Consider the following 23,259-nt stretch of genomic DNA (forward strand, 5'->3'; position numbering starts at 1 on the left):
GTGGAGTTCTGACACCACACTAAAGTAAAAGTGGTCGTCAGGTTCCACAGATTAGTTCAAAAAACCCAATGTAACCTGTAATTTAATTATGCTATGTGCACTGTATTGAAAAAGCACCGCATGTTTCCAAATGAAAAGTTATTTTAAAATTTCAATTCGTGTTGCTGAGAACACAGTACCCCAGTGGCAGCTGGGGACCCCTGCACCTTGGTGCTGGCTGCCATGGCTGGCCGGGCACGGGCAGTACAGAAACGACTTTGAGACATGCATTGAGGGGAATATGGTCCACGACAACGACGAGCCTGGCTGACAGGGAGGCTAGACGCCGCAGGGACCAAGGTCTCCCGTAAATACGAAGACCACGGGGCCAGCCATTCTCAATCTATTGCCTTAATTCCCCTTTCCCATTGCTACCGCCTGTTCCTTCCGACTGTGGGACAGAACACAACTTCATGATCCCCGCCCCCCCCCCCCCCGCCAAGTGCAGGTCTTTGAAGCAAGCACCTAACCCTCACCAAGGTTTCTGAAGTGATTCCTCTGCCCCCCACCCTCTGCCCCCATGCCTAAATGGCTGCCAAGGCCTTCTGTCTGTTCTATTCTGAAATGCCTCTCTGATCAGTCCTTTGCACTACATATCCACTCTGGCTTCCCAATTCAGGCCCTCACTTCTCACCCGAATGAGTGCAGAAGCTTCCTGAGATTCCCCAACTCTGGTCTCTCCTCTGTGCCGATCATCTTTCATAGGATCACTGGTTAGCTTTCTTTAAAGAGAGTAATTTACCAACCCCACTCATGTTGCCTTCTATGCAATTTCATCGGCTCCATATTTTATACAGAATAAAGTTCAAATTCTTTGGCATAGCATTGAAAAGACTTGACTATCTGCCCCTAATCTAACTATAGAGCCAGATTTCATCACCCTTCTAGAAATTCTACCCTTTCGTATGTCAGACTACTATTTTCCCTGGCACATCCCACCCGCAGGCGTCTTCCAAGCTTAAGTGGCCACTCCTCAGTGCTCTCCTACGGCCCTACACTAGACTCTGAGCCCCTCAAGGGTGCAGCTCATTTCCTAGTGTTTTTGAACCCCCAGCACCAAGCACAGTACCTGGCACACAGCAGAGGCTAAATAAATGTTTGCAGTTGCTTTCTAAAAGATTTTTACTAGCAGAAACAAAGGAGAAAGAGTAAAAAGGCTACACACCCTTTCCCTTCTCCTTTTTTTGCCACTCAGACCCTGTAAGGAAAGACAAAGTCACAAAACAGCATGGTCCAGTGGGAAGCACACAGGGTTTGGAATCGGAAGACCTAAACTTAAGTCCTTGCTCTGTCACTTACTAGTTATGCATCTTTGGGCAAGTCATCACCTTTTCTGGTCTCAAATTCCTCATCAGTATTCTACTTCAGAAGGTCATGAGGATCAAATGGCTTATGTAAAATATGGGAAAGCACTTCATAAGGTATATGGAGAGGCAATAGGCAAATTCGACCAAGTGAAACATCTTTTTAAATGAAAATGGTAGGTCCTAGGCTGAGAATCCCAGGATTAAAAGGGAGGGATCCTGGTGGGCAGCTAGTGGAACTACTGGATATTTGACCTCTAAGGTCTGGAGTGGGGGTGGTGGGGTGGGAGGGGGAGACTGGTTCTCAAACAGGATGGGGTGGGGAGAAACACCTGGGGGTCTGGGCACATATTCTGAATATGGTCCCCAAGAGAATCTGACACCAGCGTCCAATACCACCTCTTAAGAAAAAGTGTTCTATGTCAGTGCTTCTCAGCTCTGGCTCTGCATCAGAGACATCTGGGGTCCAATTTCCAAAACTACAGTAGGCCTGGGGTACAGAAAGATGTACTTGTAACAAATGCCATAGGATTCTGATGTACCAACAGGTTTGGGAATAAGATTTGTCACCTATCAGAGAAAAATCAAACTCTGCTCATTCCTACGGATTTTTGTCACAGGACCTTTCAGGGTGGGGGAAGGGATGAAAAAGGAAGATGGTGATTCTGGTTGGGTAAAGGGTAGGTCAGAGACTGCAGGTGATGTGGAATGGGAGATGAACTGGCAGTGGGATGGAAAGAGTCAACATGGAGATTTGCCCTTCTCCTCACCCCCACCACTGCAGGCACCACCCTGGGGTGAGGGGTTGGCCCAGGCAGCACTGGGGGGGTGGGGAGAGAAAAGAAATCCCAAGCTGTAGCAGTGGGGAGAAAGGAAGTTCCTGCGGTCTTATGGTTTTCTAGGTGGCTGCCCATATAAGAGGCTATACCTAAGTTGGGGACTGCCTGGACTGTACTGACTGCCATAAATGGGCAGGAAGAACATTAATTTTCTGAGGGTAAACTACCTTTGGACTTTGAAGTTTCAAGGGCTTTGCCCTTGAAATGTTTACCTTCGATGACATTTTCTTTGTATATGGTGGCCAATTTAAAGATGAGTTAAGCTCTTGAGATGAATTACTATTCCACATTCCAATCTCTACATCCTCCTCCTCTTCCCAGCCAGTGGGGCGATTTCCAGGCAATGGCATATCATCACCACACCAGCCATCTTGCATAGATTTTGGCCCTAATTGTAGATTTGTGATATAAAGAGAAACATGCTTTAATCAAACAGTTCTTTATAGAGGATGAGCACTCATTAAGGGGGTTGTATGGGGAACCTTAAAAAAAAAACCCACTTTCATTTCCCTTCCCAAATTTACATGGTAGGAATGTATGTTTTAAACTGATTTGAAGGTTCCACTAAGCAAGACTTTTTTTAAAGTAATCTCTACACCCAACATGGGACCAGAACCCACGACCCTGAGATCAAGAGTTGCGTGCTCTACCAACTGAGCCGGTGAGGCATGCCTAAACAAGAATTTTTTTTTAATAAAAAAGTTCAGGGGCGTCTGGGTGGCTCGGTCAGTTAAGTGTCCGACTCTTGATCTCAACTCAGATCAGATCTTGATCTTAGGGTCGTGAGTTCAAGAGCTCCATTGGGCTCCACCCTGGGTGTGGAGCCTACTTAAAAAAAAAAAAAAAATCAATGAAACATCTCCCATGCTTTTTACAGACAGAAGGCTCCTAACATGGAACAATGGTGGCCTTCTTGTTCATACTCATTTAACAACCTGCATGGCAACACACAGGGCAAACAGGATCAAGGAAATTTCAACAAATTCATTTTGATATATATTTTCAAAGAGAATGGCCAAAAAAGTATTGCAAGTTATAAGCAGAAAGTATCTCAAGTCTACACTCAGCCTTCGGAATTCCTATGGGGCACCCCACACATAACTTAATGGGATAGTGACAATGTTCATCTGAATGTTGAATCAGGTCCCTCCTGAACTCTGTTCATTTTCTGTATAATATTCAGGGAGTTATTTGGAACCTGAGCCAGACAGTTTGGGTATGTGTTCACAGGATTATAAATCCAGTCTTTCAAGTTAGATAACATGAAGTTGCTTGACTAGGTCATCTTATTTGATAAAACATAACTTAGATTTGGTGAAGTACATGCAAATCCTTTGTAGTTAACACAGTTCTAAGGAAAAACAAGAAAATTCAGAAAGCTAAAAGAGCAAACCAAGTTACAAATTCGAAGAGGCAAACAGTGAAATCATCTAATATGATGATACACGGATATATTTATCAATGATATAAACATTATCCGATAGCTTAATTATAGACAATGAGAGACCACCGCTGCAACAAAATGGCTACCAGGAATTACCAATAACTTACCAGATTTGCTTAATGCTTGAGGACCAACAGAGCTGGAGCCCCACGTGGATGTGTTGGATGCCGCAGCAATGGGCTCCCCCCAGCTGGGACCACTGTCTATGGGTTTACCCCATGCTGAAGTACCATTATCCACAGTTGTGGCTGGAGTAGAAGGCTCCCCCCAGGGCTCACCCCAGCCTTTGAAAAGTGTGGGAAAAGAAGTCATCAGCACATGGTAGGGTGGCGGTGGAATAAGGGGCAATAAGGAATACTTAGGGAACAAAAGATGAAGACTTTCACATTCACAGATCAAATAATGATGCTGTGATGGGCATAAACAATGGCATCTGTTTTATGCAAAGAAGACAAATCATTATCATAATTTAACTGCACGGTGTGAATCCCGCCCCCCCAGAGCAGATTGTTCTGAATGACCTCAATTATGGTGAGTCAACCTCCTCTGAAAATGAATTTAATTCATGGAAAAGTCAAGTAATTCTGAGCCAAACCTACTGTTTCCAAGCGGGTTATCAAGCTGGGTAACTGTGTGCATACACTTTTTACCATAGGTGCAACCTTTCAACATCACTGTTCTGGGGCAAAAAAAAAAAAACAAAAACAAAAAACCAAACCAACTGTAAGACTAACAATACCTAGGCATCCTATTTGTATACATGCTGGACAATGCTTCTTAAAAATTCTGAGGTTATCACATTGTCCAAAGCAAAGCTGTAAACATCACTCAAAAGAACCAAAACAGCCTTTCCCTTAGATACATACCTGTAAGAATTAAATCTCAATTAATACAATAAACTATACTTGGGGGAAAAAAATTGGATGCTGAAAGGTTAGCTCATGATAACACTCCTAGCGCTAACTCCGATGGACTGATTATTACTCATTAAAATATCCATTAACAAAGACAATGCATTCCAATGACACTTCATGAAGATGTCATTGTCAAGATAATCTGCAGATAGGAATTAGCTCGTTGTGAGAGTGGGAATATGTGGGAAGACGCCAGAAAGGTATTACCAAATGTTTGAAGTACAAACATATACACTGTATAACTATCAGACGTGGATTTCATGCCTACTTAAATAAATCCTTTTTAAGGCCAAATATAGCACCTGGTATTTAGGAAGTATTGTATTTGGATGCTTGTTTTATTTCTGGAGACACTGTAATCAAATAACAACACCAAAAAGCAACGGCTTTGCTCAGAAGAACTAAGAGGTGTAGGGCCTTCCCACGTGACACCACTTTCCCGACTTTGCCTTCTGAAGTCTTCCTAGCAGAGAACGGAGTATGTGAGACTCACAACCAGCGCGGCCACAGGCAGAGCTCTGTTCCCTGATGTTAAATGCCCTGTGTATTATTTTCTTCCCTAGAAGCTCCTCCTGGATTAGAGGGGGAAAGCCCTTTGTGTGCCTATCCAAATACTCTGTTAAAAAAAACCTGATAGCAGCAACAGTACATTGAAAAGAGGCTTACAAGGCTGTGAAGTATCTTGTAACACGGTCAGACCACATTAAGCAAACACTTACCAGAGCCACTGCCCGCCTCTTTGCTGGAGATGGCACTTGCAGACGGTAGCAACGGGTGTACCTGTGCTTGCTGGTCTGAACGGCTGCTGCCATTTGGGACGTTTTTGTTCCACATGTTCACATTTTTGTAGTTGTATTTGCTCGGATCTCCCCAAGCTGAAGTTCCGTCGTCAATCTCCATTTTGCGACGTATGGATTCTGGGGATGGTTCCTCCCAGCCTGTGGGCTCTTCTTCTTTTGTTGGGGCTGGTATAGGTCCTCCCAGCCAGCCTGTACCAGGAGGTTTGCCTGTAGCTGGTGGGATTCCCCAAGACCCGACAATGTCTTGTGGCTTGTTCCAGTCTGGAGAACTGACTGGCTTTGACGAATCTCCCCAACCTAGAGACTGATTAGACTTTGGAGGATCTCCCCATCCCTGGGAAGGATTAGGTTTAGAAGATTCATCCCATCCTGATGAATTATTTGGATTTATGTTATTTCCCCAAGTAAAGGAACTAGTTTTACCAAGTTCGTTCCAACCGGAAACGGACCTGTCACTGTCACTACCTCCTGAGCTAGATTTCTTATTAGCCTCACCCCAATGGTTACTCCTTGAAGTTTCCCCCCAGTTATCACCAGCAGAAACGGACCACCCTTGGTTTGATTTTTGTCCATCACCCCATCCCTGTTTGCTCTTTTGCGAATCATTCCATGCGGACTTCTCTTCTTTGCTGTTCCCCCACTGATTGCTCTTGACCATTCCTGTAGCAGCAGAGTCATCTTCCCATCCCCCCTGGCAGCTTGAGCCTTTGGAATCTCCCCACCTCAGAGCAGGTTTGGGATCTCCCCACCCCGATACAGATGAGGTATCATTACTAGTAGGGCTAGTCTTATCTATACATGCCCCTGAGTTAAAAGTCTGTGTGGCAGAGCTTCCCCAGGCCTCTGTCCCATTGTCAGTCTTTCTTTCCCCTCTAGGTGATGTTTCCGTATCCCAGGCAGTATTCTGCTTAATAGGAGTCTGTCCCCAACCGGAGTTGGAGAGGACACGTGGATCCAAGTCAGTTCTGTTTACGATGCTTTGGAGTAATGTGTGCTGATCGATTTTTCTCCTATCTCTACTCTGATTTTCCCCAGTTGCTTTCTCCTCGAGGCGTCCAGTGCTTTCTGTACTACCTTCACTCTCCACTGTACCTCCTGTTTTGGCCCACACGCTGTTCTGCTCATTTGTCTGAGATGTGGCAGAACCCTGATCCTCTTCCTCAGTAGATTTCCATCCGTTTGTAAACTTCTTACCATTGCCATTTGCACTGTCATTGGAATGCTGATTGCTAGGCAGTTTGCTCCACTCCACGCTGGGTATATTAGTGCCAGTGTTCTGTGCAGGAGTTCCCCATCCTCGTCGACTTCCTCCAGAATTTGCGCCGTTTCCACTTCCCCATGATGCACTCTGGGAATTTGCTGCCCCTGACTCCCACACGCCTCCTCCTTTATTTGTGTTCACTTGAAAGTTAGTGCCCATAGGCCCATTTATGCCAGGCTGCATTAGAGTTGCATTCACAGTGTCACCATTAGCTTGGCCGTTAGGGCTCGAACATTTGTCTCCAGAGTAATTAGAACCATAGGCACCCCACGTAGTACCGTAAGAGCCTCCACTTTTTGGCTCTCCATTGCTAAGGTGAGAAAGGGAAGTGCCATTCATAACCGACGGAGCCTGTATCTGAGGATGATTCATTGTGCTCACACGCCAGGCCCCTGTATTACTAGGCAGTTCATTATTCTGTACTGAACCGGAGTTTGGTAAACTAGAGGTCATAAAGTTAGTAGTGTTATTTGGTCCAGTCATCTCAGTGGTAATATTCTGAGGTTGACCACTGAATGAAACCTTCTGTGTACCACTTACTTCAGATTCACAAGTTTCCTGAAGGCTTCCCCAGGTACCATGGGTGGAAGAACCACCCACTTTAGAGTTAATACTCTGATTGTTAGGCATCTGGCCTATGGTACTGCACTGAATATTGATGCCAGAACTACCGCTCCCTACAGGCCCTTTGAGGGCAAGTCCATTGTTGTCTAATACTGGCCAGGCACCATGGTTGCTAGCTGAATTCAAAGTGCTTGGATTTAACCCTCCATTTGATGAAGAACTTACAGTGCCCCAAGCATTCATTCTATTGTTGCTGTTTTCTGATTTGCTTTCAGGAGCATCCACAGAGACCTGACATGTGCTTATTATGGCTCCGTGGGAAAAACCCCATGGCCCAGTACTACTTCCATGGCCCACATTATTGCTGCTGCTCCCAACCACAAACTTGCTTTGGGAACCGAGTCCAGTGCTATTCCGAAGGCCATCTTTTTCACCACCGGTGCTCCCTGAAGCCATGATAGTGATGTTTCTCTCTGATTCAGAACTGGAGGCAGAATCAGCATCCATACATTCTGAAGCCAACTCTGGATCACTGCCAGGGGCTGAGGGCCATGCTTCTTTTTCAGGGGAGTCGTTTACAACAGCATTCTTACAATTTGTGCTAGAGTCACTCGGAGAAGACACAGGTTCCCGCTGCGAATTTTCATAATGGGATCCTGAAGTGTTGTGGTTTATATCTAGAATAAAGGAGAAGTACAAAAATTTATGAAGTGTTTGAAAAGACGATAAGTATGTTATAAATGTATGTGGTTCCTCGACAATAACTTGGCAGTATGGTTACAAGGACACTGGTTATACCCCAGCCACCAACTTTTCTTATCCAATCAGTAATTCCACACTACAGGGTATTTTGCTGCTTTGTTTACTGATGCTATCCTATGAGCCTAGGGCAGTGCCTGGAAGCAAGAGCCCCTCTCAATAGATATCTGCTGAATGAACAAATGGGTATTCATCAGCAAGTAAAAGAATTTTGGTGTGAGGAAGAACTAGGTTGTAGTAATGTATTAGGATAATGAAGCAACCCAAGCCTAGAGGCCTGACATGGGAAAGAAGGGGTGGGAAGGAGTTGGGTGAGGACAAGTGAACAGGGTGAACTTGACTACATGTATTAGAAATATACCAGAAATCCTTTCCCATCTTCCCTTTCTTAGAGGAGCTTTTTCACACAACTGTTTTGGGGATCAGAACAAGTTTATAAAAACTACAAAGCCTTTTCCATTTTATTTCCATTTCATTAGTGTTTTTATTCAACCTGAAATACTGCACGCAAGTAGGAATATTTTTAGTTGCATCCTCCTTCATAAAAATTCTTAGTTTACCTTCATAGACATGTTTTATAGGAAATCACAGAATTATGATGATTAAAAAGATCAAGAGATGACACTAAACACCATTAATGACCAGTCATGGAATCCTATGATCTTGGACTCACCGCTATGTATTATCATCTAGTTATTTTCCTGCAGGTAGGGGGCAGGCAGTTCTCATGCTTCTAATACCTCCCCAGATTCATTCCTCTCATTCAGTTTAAGAATCTGGTAGTTAGAAGTTCCTCAGAGATATTAACCTGCATAAGATGTCTGCATTTAGACTGTCTTTAGGGGGTTGCTTATATTGTAGTTCTTGACTAGAGTAGTACTCAGAATCCTATGTAGTGTTTTTAAATAACACACATGTTCAAGTCACATCCCAGACTTAACGAACCAACCACCAGGGATCGTAGGCCTAGAAAGCAAATGTAAACTCTCTACTGGTATATTGCTAATACGGAAAATCAGGTTCATCTTGCATCATTTTCTCTCAAAGCACAATTGTCAAGCAGCAAAACTCTATGAGCTAGAAAGAATAGCAAAAAAAAAAAAAGGGGGGGGGGAACTAGAGAGAGACCAAAAGTGTACATGTAATTCACCAAATACATGAATCTTAAAGTTCCATAAGAGTCTCTGATCTCCACTCACTGTTTGGGAATCACTGTTTTAAGCTGCCAAATGAAGTCTGTCATCTTTCAGTGCCCATGAGGTTTTTCTCATCAAACGCAGGATACCGAACAGTCTGTCTCAAGGGATAAAAACAAACCAATACACCAGCACCTGCACCACCAGCAATATCATTCAGCACGGATCATGGATCACGTGTTTTCTATCCATTTTTGTCACTGATTCCTTGGAACAACCCTAGGGCAGTTACTACCTTGACTTTGTAGATGGGGAATTCGAGGCCCGGAGGTTAAGTTATAACAAATCACATGAGGAAGGCAGAGATTCAGCACTGGGTAATAAATCAAGGTGGCTGAGAACATGGCTGAACTCTCACAGACACCAAGACTCAAGTTTGGGCTCTATGCAGCAGTTGTATCTGCAAAACAGGGCTACAAACAGTACCTCTTTACCCAGCTGTTAACTGTACTGTCCTGTGTGAAGTATTTAGTTCAGTGCCGAAGTGCTCCACGAGGGGCAGTCTGGTACAGTGATTAAGAGCAAAACTCTGCGACCAGACTGTACCTTAGTTTCCTCATCTGTAAAGGGGGAATAAGAATAGCACCTGTCCTAAACAGTTGCTGGAAAACTAAGTGGTTAATACTTAAAAATGCTATGAACCATATCTGACTCAAATTAGATACTTAATAAATGAGGGCTGTTATTATTACTAATTAATACATATTGACGACTCTCGTGATTTTTTTCAAAGCACATTTTTCACCCCACCACGTCTACCTCATGAGGAGCAAAATGAGAAATCATACAACTTGCTTACTTTAAATCTCTACTTAAAGATCTCAAACAGAACGCTAACTCCTGGATTATCCCCCCACAGATGCCTCTTCCCAAATGGGAAAAAAAAATACTGTTTCTTTATGGTTTTCTTCATCTCAGTAAGTTTCCTAAAACCTAAGATTTATTCTTGCTCATTTACTGTGCATGGCAAATCCCAAACACCACCAAGCCCCAAATCCAACCACTTTTCTCCAGATCTAACAATCAAGCAACCATCACCATCATCATCACCTCAAAGACATGAGTAAAAGTACCTGTTGCCACTGTTTGTTTTCTCACACTCGCCACTGTTTCCTGCCACTTCCACCCCGCAGGAGTGACAAAGCAAGATTGGGAATGTCAGACAAAACGACCTAGGCTGAACACGAAAGGACGGACCCGGAATTTAACAGTGCAACAGCAGAAGCATTCTCATACCGACAGGGCAAAGGCAGGGTACTTGTCCTCAACACTAATACTCTGCCTTGTGCTGGAAGTACTGACCGATGGAAGAGGACCCAGAAAAAAGGTAAGCATAGCAGAAAAGAAACAAAATAGGGTAACATTAAAAAGCAATAGTTTTCCTGTATGTCAGAAGTAGTGGACAAGAAAATGTGATTGAGAAAAGATCCTAACTCCAACAGCCACAAAAACTATAAAGCAACTTGGAATAAAGCTAACAGAAACATTTAAAGTCATACATGATTACGTTTTATTGCAGGCCACTGAAGACAACTCGATTAAGTACAGAAACTTGTTCCTGAATAGGAAGATAGAATAATATTCTTTCTTAGAATTTAATTATAAGAAATTGCTAACAAGAGTCTGTAACCTGGTTAAAGTGATTTAAAAATCCACATAAAACATGAGAGCGAGAAAGAAAACTTCAGTGGTGGGGTGGGGGTGGGGGGAGCTGCAGAGTTATGCGACAGCTAACCAGTGCCCACTGCCAGAGTAGCTAAACTTCAGCTGAACGGCACAAGGAAGCCAGGGACAGACCCAAGTGTTTGTCAAACATTAGTATTTTATTTTATTTATTTATTTATTTATTTTTTTAAAAGATTTTATTTATTTATTTGACAGAGATAGAGACAGCCAGCGAGAGAGGGAACACAAGCAGGGGGAGTGGGAGAGGAAGAAGCAGGCTCATAGCAGAGGAGCCCGATGTGGGACTCGATCCCTGTACGCCGGGATCACGCCCTGAGCCGAAGGCAGACGCCCAACCGCTGTGCCACCCAGGCGCCCCAAAACATTAGTATTTTAAAACAGTAGGAGAAAAGGAATATTTGATACTTTTAAAAGATTTCTTAAAATCAGAAAATTTATCAAAAATAATTTCATCTGACTAATGTGTTAAAAGATGAAACCATGAAGTTACCAGTGAATGAGAATTTTTTATGCATAAAAGCAAAGACACCACAAAAGAAATGACACAGATTTGACTACTTACCCAAAATGTGAAGTCATTTATGTCAGAATACATCAAAAGCAAGGAAACAAACAAACAAAAAAACCCCAGCAAATAGTAGGATCCATTCTGCAAACCAAACTCTATCACCTTTAATGTTAGTAAAAATTTCTCTCAGCATCTGGTCATGACCTTGTTTGGAGAGGGCGAGGATGGTCTAAATTTGTCTTTTGCTATATATTCCTATGTATTTTAGGAAAATGAGAGACACCGTCAGCATTTATTGGCTAAAATTTCATTTTTAATCTAAAAACTACTTGATACTTTCAAAAACCAAAATTAAAAGGCTGTATCAAAAACTGCATTTACCAAGGATCTTTTGGTTATGAAAAATGTATAGCTCAGACAGAGGTGGGGAGATCCCAGTCTAACCAGAGCTGTGAAAAGAAGAGGACTCCTCAGCAAGTGCAACTAAAACATTTCACAGAGACAGAGACTCTTTCAGAATTGGGAGAAGTGAATTTTAATGTTTCCCTTACAGACAGGAAGCCAAACCCATCATCACGAATGATCCAGAGGATAAACACAGAGGAACATAATTAACAATCCTGTTAAGTTTTTCCAGGGAAAAACAGTAAGACTGTGAAGCCCCGAGCTGGTAGGAGGAAAGGGGGCAGCTGAGTTTTACGGAGTGTGGTGCAAAACACAAATTTTTACACACTGCACTGATGTAGGCAAATGAAGATTTGGAAGACTGTGCCTTACTAAAGAACACTGGAAATCCAAAATCATACCATCAGCTCCCACTTTCACACAGGAGAACTGGAGCAGCTCTAGCACCTCACCTCAGAAAGAACAGTGCACTTCACGGCACCTATTCACAAAGATCAAAGGGCTATGTGGGGGCAGAGCGAAGACTTGTGATAATTCAAGTGATTTGTAAAGAAACAGTATAATCTGCTCAGAAAGAATTTAAGTCCAGGAAAATTCATTTGTTTTTCTTATTAAATATACAGCATGTAACAAACAAAATAGTTAAATACGTGCCTTCTGCCTTAAAGACTTTTCCTTGTCACCAGAAGGGCAAAGTCTTCAGAAGTAATTGTACTCGGGTTTTAGAGTATTTCTGAGAAATATGACATGTTATCACTTGAGAATATGCGAGAACCTGACATGCACAATTTCAAACAGCACTCGGTGACAAAGGTCAAATGTTTCTTTCAGTTATTCGGGTCTCTAGTCCAGGGGCTGGCAAACTTCTTCTGTAAAGGCCCAATTAGTGAATATTTTCAGTTTTGGCAGCCAGATGGTCTCTGTGGCAACCACTCTGCCATTGTCGCCTGAAAGCAGCCAGAGACAACATGTAAATGAGTGGGCGTGGCAGTCTTCCAATAAAACCAGACTGAAATGGGCTGCAAGCCATCCTCTGTTCTAGATTAAAGACGACAAAAGTAATACTACCAATCAAATGCAATGCATGGATCATGACTGGTCTCTGGTCTGAGAGATGAGGTCAGGATGGTGGGGAGACAGCCATAACAGACAATCTAAGGGCTGCTGCTCTACACCGGATGGTGAGGGCCTCCACTAGGGCCGTGCTGATGGCCGTGCACACAAGAGAGCAGAGCTGAGAGACGTTTTGGAATTGAAATCAGCAGGACATGGGGGTGAACCAGTGGCCTGTGAGACATGGAGATGGCCAAACATGATTTTAAGATTTCTAGATGGGTGGTGACTGGGTGTGCCTACCTTTTGAGCAACAGAACTCAGAAAATGACACTGGTGGGGCACCTGGGTGGCGCAGCCGTTAAGCGTCTGCCTTCGGCTCAGGGCGTGATCCCAGTGTTATGGGATCGAGCCCCACATCAGGCTCCTCCGCTATGAGCCTGCTTCTACCTCTCCCACTCCCCCTGCTTATGTTCCCTCTCTTGCTGGCTGTCTCTGTCAAATAAATAAAATCTTAAAAAAAAAAAAAAAGAGAAGAAAATGACACTGGTATGTGGCAAGACGAGGAGTTCAATTTTGGATGTGTGGAGCTTAAGGGGCCCGACATCAGCTGAAGACATCAGAAGGCATGAACCTAAAACTCGGGAGAGATCTGAAGCAAAGCTGCAGGAGGGAATAAAATCTGAAAACTGGTCAAAGAAAAGAGAAAGAATGAAAGAGCTTTAAGGAAGAGGAAGTGATCAACAATAAAAAAGTCACTGTCTATGAAGATGAAACGGAAAAGCCTGTTGTTGTTTTTTTCACCACAGCTACAACTGAAAATCACTAAGCCTGGATGTGACATTCGGAAGACCAATGACCTTAGTAAGAGCTATTTTAGTCAAGTGAGCAGGAGCCAGATTACAGAGGACTGAAGTCATGTATTAGGGACTGCAAACATAGACTATTCTCTAAGAAGGGGGAGGAGAGAAAGTCTATAATGTCCTCAAGAGACTGGGGTTTAATTTTTTTTCTTAAGAAAGATGATACAAACGTAACTATGTTTACAGACCAAGGGGGAAGGGGTACAAGTAGAGAGTAAGAACTGGAACTTCCAGGACAGGAAGGATAGATCCCACACTGAAAACACAGTAAAGAGCATAGGCAGATGGACAACATTTTCATCTTTAAATGTTTCTGGAAACTTTAACATTTTTTTCCCCATTAAAACAGCCCCATTTCTTGGTCATTCACCATTACAGCTCAAATGTCCTTGAGGTTCTTTTAAAAAAAAAGAAAAGAAAAATTCAAACGTAGTAAAGGCTATAAAGATTAATACAGACAATACCCACATACTCCTCCCCTTAAGAAATACACTAATAGAGAAAACTCCTGTGTACCCCTTCTCTGATCACATCTTCCTTCCACAGTGGGTCACTGAGCGGGGACCCTCAAATCTGAACTCATCCCTAAGCAACACAGAAGCTTTACATTTTATATAAATGGTATCATACTATAAACAAACAATGACATTCTTGGGACAACCAGTGGAAATGTGAACACAAACTACCTATTACAAGATCGGCTGAATGTGCCTCCCCTTTTGCCTAAGGGTGGATCGTAGTATCATGGTTGTACAGGAGGCTATCCTTATTCTCAGGGGATCTCCTGTGGAAGTATTAAAGGTGAAATATAATGAATGTACATATGTGTGCATATGTATGTACATATGATGGGGAAGGTGTACATGTCCGGTTGAGGAGGAAGGTGAAGGAAGGAGTGGAAAGGAGCTATGTGTGTGAAGTCAAGATGGGAAAACACTAACTGCTGGACCTGGGTGCAGAGTATATGGGTATTTGTTTCTCTATTCTTTTAGCTTCGTGGTACATGTCAGCTGGATGATAAAATGTGTGCTGGAATACTCTGGACCATAAGAACAATACTGCTGCCAGCCCTGTTAGGTATATGATTGCCACCCCCCCCCCCGCCTTCAGACCCTCTATTACATGAAGCCCTGTAAGTCCCCCAGCTTCGAGAGTTATGTGGGCAGTAGCAGAGCCCAACACCCTAAGGCTCTAAGAAATCAACTGCCCAAGAGAAGTCTTGATGTTGACTGAAAGCATCACTTAGTGTCTGAGGTATAGCCACAAACTGGCAGCTGAGCCCACAGAGCTGTCTCGTTTGACCAGAGCAGGGTTCTACAGGCTTGTAAAGGCATTCAGGTGGGGTACAAAGCCAATATATTTACCCCTGCCCCCATCACTCCTTTTCATCTGCTACTTCACTTACCTGCTGGCCTGAAGGTGCTCAGCTTAGGTTCTCTGATTTATAAAGTATATTCTCATCTAGGGACTATCCCTGCTCCCTGATTGCACTGAATGAACAAGAACTGAATTATGTGAGGACAAGGGAAGTGTATCCAGCACTGTACCCCTCACTTTTACCACAAAAACTTTAAGTAAACTTTTGTGTGCATATTTATTGTATGTATTGACCTACACGTCAAATCTACTCCTTTAACTGTATTTGCTCAGGAAACAAAAAAGTGAAACAGAAATACCAACATAAAAACAGTTCAGATTATGTTCACATAGTTCTGAACTACCTCTGATTCACAACACGCAACTTTTGTGTTTGCAGACTACTCCTCATGCTGTGTGTAACGTACATGACACTGCTCTTCACTGATCTCTGGTCTGTAAGGTTAGGACGGAATGTGTTAACATAGCGTGTGTGCGGCAGCGAACACCCCATGAGGGTTAGTCGCCGGACCACTGTGATCATCACTGTTGTAAATAACCTCAGAGGCCAGGGCAGACCTAACGGTCTAAGAAGCCCTCCCTAGTTCACAGACACCTGATGGTCTCTTATGGGCTGAAGTTGCTACTACTCCTAGTAGCACCTACACAGATATTTTAATGTAAATATGTGACCTATGCTGGTAAGTGGGGATTCACAAATGTTTTTAAAAAAGACAAAAGCACAGATCTGGTTTTCCTGCACAGTGCTCTGCCTTGGTCATCCACATCAATTCCAGACCTCGGGCAGAGACTGCTGTGCCCTCCTGGCTTCTATTCCCACCTCCACATGAACGCGGTGCCCCTTCGTCAAGTCCTCTGTGGAACAAGGTGGGTATTTGTCCTTCTCAGCCTTTGCTGGAAGACTTCTTCTATGCTCACATAGGCCTTCTTTTCATCTGAATGCACACCTTTAATACTTTTGGAATTTCTGACCCATACCCATTTGTGAGAAACATTCTTACACTCCTATTGTTTCCATTTCAAAAACACCTTTGTTCCCAAATTTTGAAAATGGTACTCAACATACCATTTTCTAAATTTACAAGCCCACTTCCCTGTTCATTTTGTTAAGTGTGATACCACCACTGTTTAGCTTGTAATAGGTAGGTACTCAAGCATTCTCTGTGCAAGTAGCCTCTCCTAAGGCTTTGATCACATTAAAAAAAAAAAAAAACATACCGATGACTCACTATATCTGCTTCCAACCTCATTTCTCAGATGAACTTCAAGCCAAATTAACTGCTTGGTGTTACATGTAATATGTCTAAACCAGACTCTTCTTCCTGAAAAGTACGGGTCCTTCTGCAAAAGTCTGAGGGAATATAATTCATTCAGTACCTAAATATCAGGTGCTAAGCTACGTGCTTAAACACATCACATAATTTAATACTCAAAGCAACCATATAGGTTGGGCACTAATATCCATACTTTACAGTTTAGGAGAGGGTCGAGGTAAGTTAAGTGATTTGGTCAAGCCCACATAAGGTAGTAAGTGGCTAGGGGGGTTAGTATTAACTCAGGGTCATAACTTAAGTTTGTATCCATTCCAATAATAATGTGCTGCTCTAATTACCCATGCTAGAAAAATCACATTTGTGTCCTCTTCCTCCTTACCTACCACACCCAGCATGGTGCCCAAGTACAGCAAGCCTGTTACAAGCACAGCTTTGGAGTCAGAAAGATCTTGATGTAATGCCAGCTCTGCGACTTGCTAGCTGTGCAGTACCATAACAGCATGGACAGAGGAGTTCCTAATACATATAAGAGAGCACAGAGACAGAGAGTAACTCTTGCTGGGACAGTTAGCAATGGCTGCTCGGATGAGACGCAGACCCATGGAGCAATTAAGTAACGTGCCCAAGGTCACAAACGCTGGTATATGTGGAGCCAGGATTTAAAAACCTGGTGCATTTGGCTCTAGAGACTTTGTTCATAACCAGTATATGCTAGTGTTTTCATGCGTGGGAACCCTGATTCTCTTCAATTCTCTATCTGGCTTGTAGTAAATGCTTCAAAATAGTTTGAGGAATGAATGGACTAACAAACCATCAGAGCCTATCAGAACATACTGAAACAAACTGGCCTTTGAGAAACTGTAATCACATACATTGTCTGCCTCCCCATCATTATGGAGCTCAGAAAGGCCCTTCTGTGGCCATCACTGAATGCATGTGCTCTCTGAACACCATTTCCATGTGCCGTGGTCTTTCTCTAGCACAGCGTAACCGAGCGATCATGGGCAAGTGATCGAAAGTCTTGGTGCCTTAGTTTCCTCTACTGAAAAGTGATGGTAAGAATAACTCGGGCCTGGGGCGCCTGGGTGGCATAGCGGTTAAGCGTCTGCCTTCGGCTCAGGGTGTGATCCTGGCGTTATGGGATCGAGCCCCGCATCAGGCTCCTCCGCTATGAGCCTGCTTCTTCCTCTCCCACTCCCCCTGCTTGTGTTCCCTCTCTCGCTGGCTGTCTCCATCTCTGTTGAATAAATAAATAAAATCTTTAAAAAAAAAAAAAAGAATAACTCGGGCCTCATAGGGCTGTTGAGGATTCATTGCAATAATATGTACAACTGCTTAGCACATATGCTTAGGGGGGCAGTGCTCAATTTTAGCTGTAGTCTTATCGATTTAAGCTATAAGCTGCTAATGAAAATGGGTAGAACCTGGAGGGAGGGTGACTAAAATAATCATTTAAAGAGTAGGATGGGCAGTCAGCTTACAGGAAACATTTCAGGATTCCCCCATTCATAATTCCCTGCACGGAACTCTTATTTTGCAACGCAGGTACTGACGGACACAAATACATCCCCAAAAAGCCATGAATGTATCAACTTGCTGCGCTAATGAGGACGGTTGGAGTCTCGTAAGAAATGCCTTCTCTCACCTGACTGGTTTTTGCTGTTCTGCACCTCTCCGTTATTTTGTGGCTGTTGATTTGTTAAAGCACTGCTTTCTGACTGGCTGCTTAACACTTTAACAGCAGATCCCAGGTTTGCTGCTATGACAGGAAAATGCTGACCCCTCTTTAGAAGCTGTTTGTGTTCCTGGTGGCGAAATCGTGGTGGTACTTCTCGCGGATACCGAGGCAAGGCCTGTGCTGGCTGCGGCGGCTGCTGTGGCGGCTGCTGTGGCGGCTGTGGCGGCTGTGGCTGCTGTGGCGGCTGTGGCTGCTGCTGCTGCTGCTGCTGCTGCTGCTGCTGCTGCTGCTGCTGCTGCGGATTGTTGGCTGTGGCTCGCTTGGCATTATTATTAGTGCTGGTTGCTGTGGAAGTGCCGTTATTAGAGTTGGCAGGCTGAGGCTGGCTTACACTGGGCTTTATCTGTTCTGGCACTAATCCCAACAAAAGAAAAGGGGTGGAAAAGATTAGCCAGTAAAGTGTACCTCCACAGTAAGCCATCTAAGTAAAAAGGCACTAAGAAAAACAACCCTAAAGGAACAGAAGTTCAAGTGTGCGAGGATATCCTCATTCACAGGCTCAGGTTTTCTTAGGAGAGAGTCCAATTTTACTTCTGCAACTACCCCTCCGACAAGGGCACGGATGCCACTGGCATCCCCTGGTCTGGATGATGGCTCCTGCTCACCAGCTCTGGCCCATATTATTCTGACCAGAGAACAAGCACTGATTATACAACTATGGAACTCACAACAGCTAAAAGAGCAAAAGTGCTGAATCAAGTTTTGGTCATCCTAAAAGGATCCTCAATTCCCTGGAAACTATTCTTAATCTGCCTCATTTGTAATGTGTTTGGTGCCTAATCTTCATCTTTGAAAGACAACACAAGGACAGAAAGGGTAGAAAACAATCTGACCGTTTCTTTACAAAAAGGCAAAGTTAACAGCATTTTTTGTTGTTGAAATGTAAAGTCTGGGTCAAATAGGACAAACTCAGAATGGGGAAGTCAATACAAATACTATAGAATGAAATCTATGAAACGAATCAAAATTGGAGAAACAACTTAGATCTCCTGTCTTAAGCAAATCTGAGAAATAGCCATTTGTCTAGCGTATGAACAACTAGAAACTATGAACAGTGGATTTCTAGACTCTTAGAAGAGATTAAATAAGTAAACAAACTGATGGAAATGCCTTAAACTGGTGAAGATATACCCAATCTCTAAAACTACAGAGAGGCAGCACGGTATATGAACTTTTAGTGCTAGACAGACCCAGGTTTTAATCCCAGGGCTGCCTTTTCTAAGCTTTGTGTCTCTGGGCAAGGTGTGTCTACCTGACTGAGCCTATGGTCTCCTCTGTAAGATGGAGATAAAACCTATACCTTGCAGGGCTATCCTAAACTTAAATATGGTACCGCTTACAGAGCGCCAAATACAAAGCTATATGAATAGTGGCTATTTTTTAATGATTAGCACGACACCGCCTTACACTTTTGTAACAGTTGAACGTCTCTGTGAGAGTCTGATGCGTCTTTACAGATGCCACTGTCAGATAAATAAAGTGAAATGTCTCCATGTGACCAGGGAGGACACTAGGAGAAAACGCTGTTCAAGGGTTGAGAACTCCAGGCCTGAAATTAGATTAGCCCGCCACCAGAACTGGGTTATCTCTGCGTCTTTCTCCTTGTCTATACAGTACAGGCAGTCCTGGTCTAGTACCCAGCACAATGTAAAAACTAAGTAGATAGAAGCTATTCCGTGGGCCAAATTAAGGCAATGTTTGTCAAATGCCTACAATGTGCATGATGCTGAAATAAAGAGGTCACCAGTACTGTATCCAGTAGCCACCCGAACCTCGCGTCACCACCCTTGCCCCCCCCCCCCCCAGCTCTAGAGTCTCCTTCATTTAGCAGTCTGGCCTCACTACCACCTTCTTTCTCTGAGCCACTGGTGGACTTAGCCTACATCACTAATACTAATATATTTTTACTATGTGATCTGGCCTTTTTCAAATGTGACTGATTTTTCTAAAGTAATACAAGCAAATTATCGTTCAGGAGGACCTGCACTGAAAAATCACATATATTCCATCTATGGCTTGGAATCTTTTCCATTCCTCTTGAAGGCAACTGAAAAGCCTCACATTAAGAATTTGAGACAAGTACATTCTAGGTCTAATTACTTTATGTGTGAAACTTTTGTCTCCCAGATAATTTAATGTTTCCAGAAGTACCAATAATGTATACTCCTTTCTCACAAGGAAAATAAGGCACTAGAATATTCTAAAGTACTTCTGAAACAAACAAACAAAAAAAAGATAAAGTATATGTAACTATGAAATCATAGAGAACACAAAACTCTAATGCAGCCTTTACGGTTCTGTACCGGCTACAGTGTGGTATTTGGCAACTGAACGTAACCTTATAACGTTTATAATACTATCCACTGCTAAAATCCAGACTTGCCTGTCACTTCATTACCAACAGGAAAAGAAAAGATTTTAACAATTTAAAACCCAAACAAGATATTGCTTATATGAGATAGCAACAGGAACATGTTCTTTAATACATTCAAGGAACTAGAAGATAACCCACAGGCAAACACTGTGAATGGTCTACATGAAGAATGTACAAGAACCTCAAAACTCCATTAAAAGCGACCAGGAATTCAGAAGCAGGATTTACACGTCACATAGCAGCCCCATCCCTACCTCAAATTCAGAGAGCTGCTATACTTATAGATGAAGTGTCACAGGGAAAATAAGGCTGACACAGGGCCTCATTTCTGGGGCCGGAAAATTTCACCAAAACCAGTAAAAACATTAAGAAAATGTAACTATTGATTATAAAACTGAACTAGGTAATCTGAAGAGAAATTTCAGATGTAAACATGAAACGTACTAGATGAATAAAGAAGAAGTTAACAGTGTGTGTACATAGGGAGGTAAAGATGTGGTTGCTGGGTAACAGATATAATTACTGAATAATTTTGGCTACTGTGTATGTGCAGTTAAAATTTAGGTTCATTATGTCAGTAAATATCCAAACCATCGGAAAGAGGGAAAAAATGAGAAAACAAGAAAATCTGATCCATTCAACAGATACAGAAAAGGCAATAAAATAATTATTTCAGAACTGCAGTTAATATGAAATACAAAAAAGATGCCAAGCATAAGCCCCCAAAGATCTGTAATCAAAATAAATATGAATGAGTTAAATTCACTTGTTAATCAAGTATCTTCAGTTTGTTAAGAAAATAAAAACTTAAGGAATACTTTGCAAAAATCAGTCCTGAGATAAAACAATACAGGAAGTTGAAGGGGGGAAAGTACAAAGACAACTGTAGGACGAAAAATGTTAACAAAATTTAAATAAAAGCAATATTAATGTCAGGTTAAAAAAATTCAATCAGAAAAGCATCATAAAGAATGAGATATCTCATACTGATAAAAGAAACCAACTAAAAAGATATAAACAGCTAAGAACCCTACATACCACACTTTAGTATCAAAACATGTAAACCAAATGAAGACAGAAAAACTGAGGGTAAAAAAAAAAAAAAAAAGCAAAACCATCTACCTTGAAAACAGATAACACCTTTTTGACAAATACCTATGGGACAGTCATAGAAAATACACACACACACACACACACACCATATAGCACTAAAGAAAACATCACTAAATTGCAAAAAGTACAAATAATACAGATGGTATTTCTGGATTACAATGCAATCATATTAGAAACAACAAAACTAGCAAATAAAACTGCCTTAAATATTGAGCTGAAGAAGAAATACCAGAACTGCAGGGTTATCAAGAAAATATTAGTGAAGGGGCGCCTGGGTGGCGCAGTCGTTAAGCGTCTGCCTTCGGCTCAGGGCATAATCCCAGCGTTCTGGGATCGAGCCCCACATCAGGCTCCTCTGCTGGGAGCCTGCTTCTTCCTCTCCCACTCCCCCTGCTTGTGTTCCCTCTCTCGCTGGCTGTCTCTGTTAAATAAATAAATAAAATCTTAAAAAAAAAAAAAAAAAGAAAAGAAAATACTAGTGAAAACAATACACATAATAAATTTTAAGATCTGGCTAAACCAGTGCTCAAGGAAAAATTTCTAGTCTTAGTTATTTTCGACAAACAAGAATGAATATAAAGCATCTTACTCAAGTCAAAAAATGAACTAACAGAAGGAGAAGAAGGAATTAGTGAAGATAAAAGTAGCAATCAATGACTTTACAAGTGAACTAATAACCCCAATGCATGACTTTATGAAAAAAATTAAGTAGTTAACCTAATTTTTAAAAAATGAAAATGGAAAAAAATGAGATGATTTTCTAAAATTAAGATATTTCTTGGGGCACCTGGGTGGCTCAGTTGGTTGGGCGTCTGCCTTCAGCTTGGGTCATGATCCCGGGGTCCTGGGATCAAGCCCCGCATCAAGCTCCCTGCTCGGGGGGGGGGGGGGGCTGTTTCTCCCTCTCCCTCTGCCTCCTGCTCCCCCTGCTTGTGCTGTCAGATAAATAAATAAAATTAAGATATTTCTTTAGGCTCAACTCTATAATTTGAAAAGATGGAGGAAGGATTTAAAACAGACCCCACAAAAGGCAAGAAAATAAAGACTGATTAGCACAGACGAAATGGAGGAAACTGATGAAATCCCCATCAGGATCAGACAGTTTGATCAATACTGCAACACTTTTTTTTTTTACTAGCATACTTTTAAGAAACATGTAACTCTAAGTCTAATGCTATTTAAACTGTTGAAGAGTACAGCAGAAGATGGAACACCAACACCATTTCCAATAAGTCTGACAAAATTCTAGTAATCCTAAACAATGGGGAGAAAAAAGAAGAAATATAAATAGTTCCAGGGATTAAAAAAAAAAAAAGACATAACTCCAAATGTAGAGATTCTGGAAATACAAGAAAATACTATGTATAATCTATACCAATAAAACAGAAAACCCAGCTAAATGGAACAATGTTCCATAACATAGTCTGGCAAATTTTTCCTATAAAGGGCCAGACAATAAACATTTTAGGGTTTGCAGGCCATCCAGTCTCTCTTGCAACTACTCAGCTCTGCTGTTGTAGCACAAAAACCAGCCCCAGACAACACATAAATGAATGGATGTGGCTGTGTTCCAGCAAGACCTGATATACAAAAATAGGCAATGGGCCAAATCTGCAGGCTATAGTTTCCCAGCGTCTGCTCTATACAATATAATTTACCAAAATCAGCTCATAGAGCACAAGATCCTATAATGACAGAAGACACTGAAAAAGTCCTCCAAGATTTACCTCTCTAAAACCCACGAGGCC

The 23,259-nt window shown here is 42.4% G+C and overlaps 1 protein-coding gene across 9 annotated transcripts in view; it reads right to left on the reverse strand.

Annotated features, from left to right (window-relative positions):
* Positions 1–23,259, reverse strand: part of TNRC6A (trinucleotide repeat containing adaptor 6A) — a 101,016-nt gene that overhangs the window by 30,296 nt on the left and 47,461 nt on the right. For 6 of the 9 annotated variants that reach the window (XM_045776473.2, XM_087869697.1, XM_045776470.2 and 3 more), the window contains 5 exons: positions 17,932–18,378; positions 5,260–7,842; positions 3,734–3,910; positions 2,395–2,570; positions 1,205–1,237 (listed from right to left, as the gene is read on the reverse strand). In XM_045776473.2, the coding sequence (XP_045632429.2) occupies positions 1,205–1,237; positions 2,395–2,570; positions 3,734–3,910; positions 5,260–7,842; positions 17,932–18,378 (3,416 nt within the window). The remainder of the gene's footprint in view (positions 1–1,204; positions 1,238–2,394; positions 2,571–3,733; positions 3,911–5,259; positions 7,843–17,931; positions 18,379–23,259) is intronic. The other 3 variants (XM_045776475.2, XM_087869700.1, XM_087869698.1) reach the window with 2 other exon arrangements.

This window comes from Ursus americanus, chromosome 2 (assembly GCF_024610735.1).
Source record: "Ursus americanus isolate L20-20 chromosome 2, mUrsAme1.1.p, whole genome shotgun sequence".
Classification (NCBI taxonomy): Eukaryota; Metazoa; Chordata; class Mammalia; order Carnivora; family Ursidae; genus Ursus; species Ursus americanus.